We start from the raw sequence: 12,178 nt of genomic DNA, 5'->3' as shown, positions 1-12,178 counted from the left end.
TGAATCGTATTTTAAATGTATTTAGTTTAATTTGAGGAGTTTAAACAAATCTAAATGCTTATAACAAAATTTAATACAAATACGCATGTATTATGTATATACTATAAAGGTTCATCAATAATGTGATAGATATTGATAAAACATTTTGTCACGGTACAAGTCAACCAAGATATTGTAGTGATTAACAAGTTATGTGTTTCAGACAGTTCCATATTTTGAAAGTTTGTATCTATTACTATAATTAAGTTGCAATTACTTCTATTTATATTATTGTAATTATTACAATTCATTTGAGGAAGGTATGGATGCAATTGGGGTAAATGCACATAGTTCCAATAGTTTAAATATTAGTTCAACCATTGACCACAGTATAATTTATAATGAAATAAAGAAATGTTTAAAGTATACTAATGTTAAAGAATTTCCTCAAGAATGGGAGAAAAATATCTTAGATTTATTGCCAAGAAGATACAGAAGAAAATATTCTGCATTAGTACAATCAATGTTAACAGAAATAAAGGATATGCTAACTGAGGATATGCAAACTTTTTCAATGAAAGTTATATTATCATTACCAAGAAAAGAAGAAACATCTTTTTCTGCTATGTATTTTGCAAAGGAACATAAAGGCTACAGCTATATTAAGTTTGTAGAATGCCGTAAATTAATAGCAAGAAGATATTTCCTTTATCTAGACCCAATAAAATTTATTATAGGAATGGGACAACTTATGCTTCCAAAATTTATTTGCAACTTTCAAGATTACTGCCTTGATCTTATGTCATTAAATGATTTTCAAAATATAATTAATAATGATATTAAGAAAGCATCCGTAATAATTTCTCATCAATTTTATAAAGAAATCTGTAGAGTTTTATCAAAAACTGTGACAAAAATGTCGAGAAATGTTAATATAAAGCGGTTGCTAAATATCATGCGATGCATAACACACATCTTTGCACAGCAAATTATAAATGTTATGATGCAATCGGTAGATCATGTGTTAGCAATTATGAGTAATGAATATTACTGTCCAAAACTTAAAATTCAACTCGACCTACAAGATGGTCAACTTTTAATCAGTCCTAATATTGAAGAAATATATTCAGCATATCATGGAATAATTGACAGCATTGGTTCAATTGCTCAAAATTTAACTTCATTCGAAGAATTACTGAATTTAAAAGTACCTTCCAGATATATTCAAATAAAATTACCAACTTGGTATATTGAAGAATCGCATAATAAGTTGCAATTTATATTGCACAATTTATTTGAGCCTATAAAACACCATGTGATAAATATCACCGAAAAATTTTATCCTATATGTACACCAAATATAAAGAAGAAAATATTATCATTAAGTTTAGGAAAAGTAAACTTTAATTCATATCTAAAGTATATTAGAAAGTATAATATGTATCTAATCGAAGCAAATACAATAGTAAGAAACACATATTATACAGTAGGCAAGTTAGACCAAACTACAGTTAAAGAAGCTTTAAAAAAAGAATCATGGGATATTATAAACGCTTTCTTGCTTAAAGTAATTAATTATCATCATGAATTCAATATAAATATCTGTGAAGAATTTGAGAACTTAAAAATGAAAGCTTTGAATGTACCAAATGAAGCAAAATCCTTGATTGAATTAGCTGAATACATCTTAAATGCGTCAAAAGCATTAATAAAAGAATTAGAATGTAAAATTCAGCAGTCTATATATATGCTGAGTACATTATTTGAAGTTACAATTCTATCAGATAAGCATATTAATTTGAATAGGAAAACCATAAATTGGTTACATGAAATTGAGCCTGTATTTAGAAAACACAATACATTATGCGAGGCAATGAAGAATGAATTAGAAGATGACATGCAAAAGAGAATAAATAAGTTAAACTCTGAAGTAGATAATATTATTCCTCAACTCAGTGTTTTAGATAATATGGATGATATTGATAGAGTTAACGAATATGTTGAATATTACAGAGGGCTGTTTAAAGAAGTAAATAAAATTAACATCGAAATGCAAAGAATCAATGAAGAAGAAAAATTATTTAAATTTCCTGAAACTGAGTTTCCTAAAGTAGTTGAATTACAAGAAATAATTATCCCATTCCATGACCTTATTTACATTGTTCATCAATGGAGGAAAGACAATACCATATGGTTGGATGGACCATTTGAGTGGTTGGATGCTATTGTTATAAGGAAGAAAACATTAAACTACTTTGAAACGATTACTGAAATGAGCAAAACATTCAAAGCAAAGATTAAAATGGATCTGACAGCAAACAAATGTTTCAAATTTTCTGGTATTGCAGACGATCCAGATCCTATGCAACAACCAGCTCCATTAAAATTATGCTGGCAAGCTCTCAATGATATAAGTGATTTTAAAAACTATTTACCATTGATAGTATGCATGTGTAATCTAGCTCTTCGAAAGTGTCACTGGATGGAAATGTCTGCAATAAGCAATTTTGATCTTTCACCCAATGCTGGAACAAGTCTGAGGAAAATGATTTCTTTCAATTTGATGGATGACATTGAGAAGTATGAAGCTATTAGCATAGGTGCTAATAGAGAGCTAGAACTACAGGAAAAATTATCACATATGATTAAAGAATGGAAAACAATTTCATTTGAGATAAGCTTTGACAAAATATCCAAAATGTATGTCTTCTCTAATTTATGTAAGATAGAATTGCTTCTTGAAGAGCATTTTATAATGATTGAAGAAATAAAGACATCTCATTTTGTGAAACCAATAATTTTGACTGTAAACGATTTTTTTACGTCTCTCAATAGAATTAAGAATATCATGATGCAATGGCGGGATGTTCAAATATTAATATTACCTTTACATTCTACTTTTTGTTATCCTAACATAGGAAGAATCTTGCCTGGAGAGACAGTCTTATACACTGAAGCAAAAGGAATTATAACAAATGTCCAAAATAAATTATGCATGAATCCTATCTTCTTAGAAATTGACAATCTAACAATTTTAGAATCTTTATATAATTCTAGTGAAAAGCTAGAAAAAACGCATTGTGGAGTAAAAAATTACATAGAAAATAAAAGATTATATTTTCCAAGATTCTTTTTCCTCTCAGATAAAGAAATTCAAAAAACATTATTTGAATCAAACAATTTTGAAGAATTAAATGTAATACTAAAATCTTGTTTTGAAGGCATAAAGAAAGTTCGAATTAATAAAGAAAAACAAATTTGTTCTATTATTGGTGATTACAACGAAGAAACAAAATTAGACAAGTTTATTCTTGTTCAGTCTGACTATGGAGAGAAATGGTTGACAGATTTAGAGAATCAGATAAATAGTACCTTACAGAAAAGCAGTTTAAAATGTTGGAATAAATTTAATAAAACTTTTGCCTATCATGATATTCTCAATTTTCCAAGTATGATAATTATAACTGTTTTTCAACTTTATTGGACTCGTGATTTGCATAACTGTTTCACATCATTTAATTCTGAAATATTAAACTCTTTATACTTGAAATATATTAATCAATTATCTAGTTTAGTTACTGAATTGAGGAATTGTACAATACAAAAACACAAAGATATATTAACATCTTTAATTATTATAGTCAGTAATCAAAAAGACATCATTAGATTATTATTAGACAAAAGAATTACTCAATATACAGACTTCACCTGGCTTGCACATTTAAGATACTATTTAAAGGAAGATTATGTTACTATATCAATGTTTGATGCAAATATAAAATATGGATATGAATACAGCTATTACAAACAATGTATAGTTAATACTACTCTTACAGAGAGATGTTTCTACACACTTACACAGGCATATAAATACCATCTGTATGGGGCTGTTACAGGATTACCTTCCTCAGGGAAAACAGAGATTATTAAAAGTTTGGCGAAAGCTATTGCTGTACAATTTCGTATTTTCAATTGTGCTGATATATCTTCTTACAATTTTGTGTGTCAAGTGTTTAAAGGATTTGTTTCCTGTGGAGCATGGCTCTGCTTTGAAAATTTTAATAGTCTGAGGTTTGAAATGCTCTCCATGATTACTCAAAATCTCGTTTGCATTGCTCAAGCAGTAAGTGCGAATTTAAAAGCTATAACTCTTGAAGGTGCAATGTTAAATCTGAATCCAACTGGACATATTTGTACTACCACTAATCTTGGCTCATTTAAATACCATAAATTGCCTGATAATTTAAAAATATTATTCAGAAGAGTACACGTGGTGGTACCAGATATTAATAAGATTGTAGAAATTGAATTGTTTGCTGCTGGTATAATTGAATCAAAATCACTAGCTCTAAAATTAACTACACTTTATAAAGTACTCTCTGAACAGCTACAGTGCAAATTATGTAACACTTTTAATATAAATTCTGCAAAAGTAGTTGTTCAAACCTTAACTTATTTGAAAAGGAGATTCCCAGACGAAAATGAAATTGTGTTACTTCTACGATCGATAATTGATGTTAATCTCCCTAAACTTTGCAGTTTAGACACACTTATTTTCCAAAATATTGTTGGCAATATGTTCCCTGATACTACTTTATTGCATCCCAATTATAAAATATTTATAGAAACTCTTGAAACAATATGTGAATCTAGAAATCTACATATTCATGATGATTTTAAATTAAAAATTATACAAGCATTTGAGTTACTGTATATTCATCAAGCAGTGATGTTTGTTGGTGACCCATTTGTAGGGAAAACAGAAATTGTAAGTGTTCTGAAGGATGTTTTAATATCCTTACACAATCAAGGTATAGAATATGGAGTTGATGTAAAGTTAGAAACTATAATTCCAGGAATATCAAATATTGATCAACTCTACGGTCATTTTGATGAAAAATCCAAAATCTGGAAAGATGGCATATGCTCTCAAGTTTTTCGCTCTTTATCAGATCAATCTTTCGAGAAAAAGTGGATAGTATTTGATGCACCATTAAAAGATGTGTGGGTCGAAAGTTTATATACAGTTTTGGATACAAACAAAGTATTACATTTAACATCAGGTGAAAAAATTTATATAACAGATTCAATATCTATTATTTTTGAAACTACAAGTATTGTTGAAGCTTCTCCTGCTATGTTATCAAGATGTGGAGTAATTTATGTTGAATCACAGTCTCTTCATTGGAGATCATATGTTAAAACACACATTTATAATCACAATGTTTACAATGGATATGAAGAAACATTATATTCATTAATCGATTGGACAATTGATCCTGTTCTAGAGTTTATACAAAGGCATTGTACTCTAACTTTAATTGTGAAGCATTTACACTGTATAATATCAACATTAAATTTGCTTGAAATGTATTTGAGGGATGCTCACACAGAAAGTACTGAAGAAAAGGGGAAAGCAAATCACTTTATAATATGGATGCAAGCTGCGCTTATATTGTCTATTATGTGGGGATTAGGAGGAAATTTAAATATGGATTCTCACATTAAATTGAATTCCTTCTGTGTGTCACTTTGGAGTGGAAAAAATGAAGAGTTTCCAAAACCCAAAACAATAAAAAATTTTGATGTGACATTACCTCACGAAGGTTTAATACAAGATAACTTTTATATTTTTAAAGGTAGTGGAAATTGGAAATATTGGGGTGACTTATTAAAAACTGTTAAGACGATAGAGATACCTGATACCAATGAGATTTTTGTACCAACAGTCAATAGTTTAAAATATAATCATTTGCTATTAAAACATATTAAATTTAAAAAACCTTTCCTTATTTGTGGAAATGCATCTACTGGGAAGACTTTTTTAATAAAAAATTTATTAAACAACGAACTAGCCAAAGATAAATATTTGATCAATTTGTTTAGCTTTACTTCCATGGATGCTGTGTTAAGAACACAGAAGTTGCTGCTCTCTAAATTAAATAAAATCAAAACAGGTCACTATGGCCCTCCAAAAAATCAAATCTGCATCAACTTCATTGATGATCTTTGTATAGAAACACATGATGGTGAATCTGAAATAAATAAAATTCTAGAACTTCTACGACAATACCACAGTCATGGATATTTCTATAATGTTAATGAACCTGAAAAAATATTTATTCACGACACCATATTCTCTCTTGCTGTTATAGGAAATGATTTAATTGAGATATGTCCTAGGTTTTTACGATATTTCAATTTATACAGCATTTATGCTTTGTCTTCAGATACAATATTTAGAATATTTTCAAATGTACTCTTTATCAACTTTAAAAAGAATCTTTTTGCAGCAGATGTCTTAACTAGTGTAACTAGTATAACAAATGCTACAATTGATGTTTATAGTTCAGTAATAAAAAACCTACTGCCAATACCTGCGAAATTTCAATATCAGTTTAGCATGAGAGATGTAGGTAAAGTAATTAATGGCTGTAGTCTTCTTCAAAAGGAATCAGTGGAAACAAAAGTTACTTTCATCCGAATCTGGGCTCATGAAGTGTGGCGTAACTTTGGTGATCGGATATTGGATAACAATGACAAAGAATATCTTTTCTTACAGATTAGAGAAACCACTAAACGTCATTTCAAAGACTCATTTGAAACAGCCTTTGACTACCTGCCAAAGTCTAAAAACAATCAGATTACAAAGGAGTCCTTTAACGATTTAGTATTTAGCAATTTTATGGATACAATAGAAAAAGATAAAAATAAAAACTATGAAGAGATAACTTCTATGGAAAAGTTAAGAAATAAACTTCTTTTTTATCTAAATGGATATAATACAAATTTTAAAAAACAAATTGATATTGCTATAACACAATATGTGTTAGAAAGTCTCATTAAAATTACAAGAATTTTAATTATACCAGGAGGTAATTTATTGATGATTTCCAATATAGGATCTGGTAGAAAATCTATAACAAGTCTTGCAGCTTTTATAAATCAGCAAGAATTGTTTGAGCCATCTTCTTGTAGCCTTGATTTATGGAGAAATGATTTAAAAAGAGTTTTACAAAAGTGTGGTACTTCGAGGGAAAGTCTTACATTTTTTATAAAGGAAAAACAAATATCAGATACCTTTCTTTGTGATATCAAGAGTTTGTTGGTTACTGGTGAAATACCTGATTTATTTTCTACCAAAGAGAGATATGATATTATTGAAATGGTACGTTTGTATGCTCAAGGAGGAAACAAAAATGCAGAAATAAGTACTCGTGCTGTGATGAATTATTTTTTGGAACAATGTAAAAGTAATTTGCATATAATTATATGCTTTAACTCAACAAGCAAATTAATTAGATCATATTTATACAAATATCCGGAGCTGGTAAAGTATTGTACAATGAGTTTCCACAACACTTGGCCAATAAGTGCATTTAAGCAAATAGGTTTAAAATATATTCAAGATACTAATGTCCAAGAAAATATGAAAAAAAATATAATCACGACTTGCATAAAATTGTACGACAGTGCACAAGAAATAAGTAATGAATACTTTAAAGAAACGTCCAAAATAAATCATGTCACATTATTAGCTTTCTTACACATGTTGAAATTATACTCATATCAAGTATCAGAAAAACAGAAAAATATTATTGTTACAAGAAACAGGTATTTAGCAGGTTTAGAAAAATTGGAATTAGCAGCACAACAGGTAGAGAAGATGAAAGCTACATTGATAATGTTAAAACCACAATTAGAAATATCTGCTCAGCAAACTGTAACTACTATGAAGGAAGTGGAGAATGAAAATATCAGTGTAGAAGGAGCTACTATACTTGTGCAGCAAGAAGAAGAAATAGCAAATAAAAAAGCAGGAATAGCTGGTAAGTTGAAAGTGGAATGTGAAGCTGATCTGGCTGTAGCAATTCCAATTCTAGAAGATGCTGTTGCTGCATTGAATACACTAAAGCCTACAGATATTACACTTGTAAAAGCCATGAAAAATCCTCCTGACACTGTCAAGCTAGTAATGGCAGCAGTCTGTGTTATGCTTGATGTAGCACCTGATAAACCTATTGATCCAGTTACTGGGAAAAAGTACACAGACTACTGGGGTCCAAGCAAGCGTATTTTAGGTGACATGAATTTTTTACAGAATTTAAAAGATTATGATAAAGACAACATTCCATCAAATATTATGCAAATCATTAAAAAAACGTATATATCAGATAACAGCTTTAAACCTCATATTGTTGCTAAAGCATCAAGTGCTGCAGAAGGCCTCTGCAAATGGGTCAGAGCAATGGTATCTTATGATGAAGTTGCAAAAGCAGTTGCACCTAAAAAGGAAAAACTTTTTGCTGCACAAAAGGAATGCGACGAAGCTGAAGCTTTTTTAAACGAGAAACGTAAAACACTTTCTGAGTTGAATGCAAAACTTGCAGCGCTAAACAACAGTCTTCAAGAAACATTGCAACAAAAAGTAAAACTCGAGAATGAAGTAGAAGATTGTACCAATAAGCTTAATAAGGCAGAGAAATTAATTGCAAGTTTGGGAGGTGAAAAAGATCGCTGGATGCAATGTGCAGAAAACTTACAAGAAAATTATAATAATCTTGTTGGAAATATGATACTATCATGCGGAATAATAAGTTACACAGCATCCTACACCACTATTTTGCGGGATAAGATTGTGGGATATTGGAAACAATATATTGAAGATTTAAAAATACCATTCACTGCTGACTACAATCTAATAAATATACTTGGTGAAGAGAATGAAATTAACCATTGGTATCTTTGTGGTTTACCTAAACATAGATTTTCAATTGAAAATGCAATTATTATGAGTAATTCTGAACTGTGGTGTTTATTCATTGATTCGCAGAATCAAGCAAATCAATGGATCAAAACTATTGAAAAACAAAATGATCTTAAAACTATTAAATTCACTAATTTAGATTATGCATCAGTTATTCAATCTAGTGTTGAAAATGGAAATCCAGTGTTAATTGAAAATGTAGGAGAAAATTTAGAAACAATGTTAGATGCTTTTCTTAAGGACAAAATTTATAATGATGGAAATATTTCGTATTTGGTCATAAATCAGAATATTATAAAATATTCGCCAAATTTTCGGTTGTATATTACAACACGATTATTAAATCCACAATATTCACCTGAAGTATTCAGTAAATTCACTGTAATTGATTTTTCCATTCCAAACGAAGCTCTTCAAGATAGACTCCTCGATCTCGTAATTTTTAAGGAAAAACCAGAACTTCAGGAAAAATTTGAAATACTGCATATGGAAGATGTTAATAATAAAAAAATATTGAAACAACAAGAAGACAATATTTTATGCACCTTATCTTCAACAACCACTAATATTCTTGAAGATGAGAATGCAATAAAAACTTTGGACTTCTCCAAAAATCTTTCTTTAAATATAATTAAAAAACAAGAGATAACAAAATTAATGTCTCAAGAGATCAGCAGATTTCGAGATGCTTATACACAGTTTGTTAAATACTGTGTAGATTTGTTCAATACACTTATTGCTCTGACATGCTTGAATAATATGTATTGTTTTTCTTTTACATGGTTCATGCAGTTATATATTAGATCTATTGAGACCTCGAATAGAAGTATTATTCTTGAAAAGAGATTAGCATATTTAAAATCTTCATTTACTCAAAGCCTTCATGCAAGCATTTGTAGATCCTTATCAGAGAAGCATAAGATACTGTGCTCATTCTTATTATGCTCTAAAATATTATTAGATGATAAGCAAGTCACAAAAGAAGAGATTAAGTATTTTATGTATTCAAACTCCAGACATATTGAAATCATTCCTGGTAGTAAACCTAGTTGGTTACCACAAAATATTTGGATAAATATTTGGGATGTTCAGAATACCTTATCAACTTTTAATGGTCTAGTAGAAGATTTTTGCTACAATGAAATAGCATGGAAACAATATTTCACTTCTGAAACACTTCAAAATCAGTTATTACCAAAGCCTTGGATAGACAAATCTTCTTTTCAAAAACTCATACTTACTAAAACTTTAAAACCTGATAAAATTATATTGCAAATAATAGAAATAATAGAAGATATATTAGGAAACACACAAGGCTACTCTCCACAATTTAAAGTGTCTCAATCGTATGCAGACTCCAATTGTTTAACTCCTATTTTATTCATTTTACCAAGTTGTTCATCACCTTTATCTCTTATTTCTACACTCGCAAAAAGAAAGGGTTATTTGTCAAAGTTTATCTCTCTGTCTATGAGCAGAGGTCAAGAAGAAAAAGCTGAATACCTTCTAAAAAGAGCTCAGACTGAAGGCAATTGGGTGTTTTTACAAAATTGTCATTTAGTACCTCATTGGATGTTAGAGCTTGAAAGAATCTGTGAAAATTGCAACATCTCCAATACATCTCTGGGTTTTCGATTATGGTTGTCCAGTTATCCTATTAAAGAGTTTCCAATTAGTATCTTGCATAATAGCGTAAAGATATCACATGATTATCCATTGAATATTAAGGAAATATTGTTAAATATTTATCAGTCCGAACCTGTAGTAAATAATGACTTTTATGAAGGATGTCCAGGAAAAGATAAAGTTTTCTCTAAACTGCTATTTAGTTTATCTCTATTTCACGTGATTGTAGAAGAGAGAAAACGCTTTGGTATTCAAGGATGGAATATACCATACGATTTTGATTATTCTGATTTTTATATATCTGCCATGCAAATGCAAAGCTTTATAAATGGTGCTGATTATACACCTTTTGATATTATTCAATACTTTATTGGAGAATGTAATTATGGAGGAAAAATAATGAATAATCTTGATAAAAGAGGACTGCTGCATCTATTTAATGATTACTGCAATTTAGAGATATTTAAAAATGAGAGAGCAGAGTTGATGCCACAAAGATGTGAATATATCCATGTGATTAAATACATTGAAGAAATGCCTTCTGATTTATCTTCCAAAGTTTTTGGATTCAGTAAAAATGGAGCTATAATTCGAGATACAATGATGGGTACTGAATTCTTGTCATTCATCTCAATCATGAATCCTATTGATCATTTATTAAATGATCAATTGCCTCAAGATCAAATATTACTTTTAATCAGTGATATAACTGATAAATTGCAGGATTCATTTGAAATTGATCACTTGGAAGAGAATGAGTCTTCTCTGCTTCAAGAACCTTTGAATAGGGTTCTTTTGTGTGAGGCAAAGTTGTTGAAACATACTTTAACAGTTCTAATTCGAACATTAAATAGTTTAAAATTGGCATTTGAAGGATCTCTTCCATTTACTGATTCTTTACAGACAACCTCAGAAAGGATATACAAAAATAAAATTCCTCATATCTGGAAAAATATGAAAAATAATAATATAACAGACAATTTAGGATATTACGTTGATAATTTAATGAAACGCATACATTTTCTTAAACAGTGGATGAATGAAGGCTGTCCTAGTATTATTTGGCTTGATGCATTATTTTTTGCTAAAATGTTCTTCTCTACAATTTCATCAACTTTTTCTAAAAAATACAATATACCTATTGAAGAGATTGAGCTTGAATTTAAAATTATGAACGGAGGAACTGATACAGAAAACGTTGATGCATACTTTATTCGTGGTTTACATTTATCTGGAGCTCGGTGGAACACCGAAAAAAATATATTAACCGAAACATTTAAATACATTTATTGGCAGGATATGCCACCTATATGTATTACATTTTCACGTAATAAAAAAGATATGGATAATGTGTATCAATGCCCTGTATATGTAACTGCCGCTCAATGTGCTGATAAAAGTATTAAAAGTATATCAAATAATTATATAATTAATATACCATTAATAACAGATCGAAATAGGTCATATTGGGTAAAATGTGGTACAGCTTTATACTGTCACAATTCATAACAGAGTTGAGCATTAATCGATTAAAATTGTTTATTTTATGTCATTATATCATTAATATAATTGATGATGAAATAACAATTTAATCATAGAAATGTATATATAACACTGATGATCATTGTAAAAACATTTTTTTTTATAAAAATGGAGTAATGCATATAGATATTAAATAATATAATAAATCGTAATCCAAGTACGTAATTAGTATTATGTAATTTCACATAATATATTGTACGGAGATGCAAAAGCTACTGAAAAATCAAGACGCGTATGAAGTGTATATTCAAATATTTCGCGGAT

At 29.3% G+C, this 12,178-nt stretch overlaps 1 protein-coding gene across 1 annotated transcript; it reads left to right on the top strand.

Annotated features, from left to right (window-relative positions):
- Positions 1–16: 16 nt before the first annotated feature.
- LOC117223785 (dynein axonemal heavy chain 7) lies at positions 17–12,061 on the top strand. The gene has a single exon (XM_076522869.1). The coding sequence runs from the start codon at positions 302–304 to the stop codon at positions 11,879–11,881; it is 11,580 nt and encodes a 3,859-aa protein (XP_076378984.1). The 5' UTR covers positions 17–301; the 3' UTR covers positions 11,882–12,061.
- The last annotated feature ends 117 nt before the right edge of the window (positions 12,062–12,178 follow it).

This window comes from Megalopta genalis, chromosome 6 (genome assembly GCF_051020955.1).
Source record: "Megalopta genalis isolate 19385.01 chromosome 6, iyMegGena1_principal, whole genome shotgun sequence".
Classification (NCBI taxonomy): Eukaryota; Metazoa; Arthropoda; class Insecta; order Hymenoptera; family Halictidae; genus Megalopta; species Megalopta genalis.
The sequence above is the reverse complement of the archived record's forward strand: the minus strand, read 5'-3'. Positions and strand labels throughout refer to the sequence as shown.

Coding starts and splice junctions, on each gene's coding strand:
- LOC117223785 (XM_076522869.1), top strand. CDS start 302: ATGGATGCAATTGGGGTAAATGCACATAGTTCCAATAGTTTAAATATT.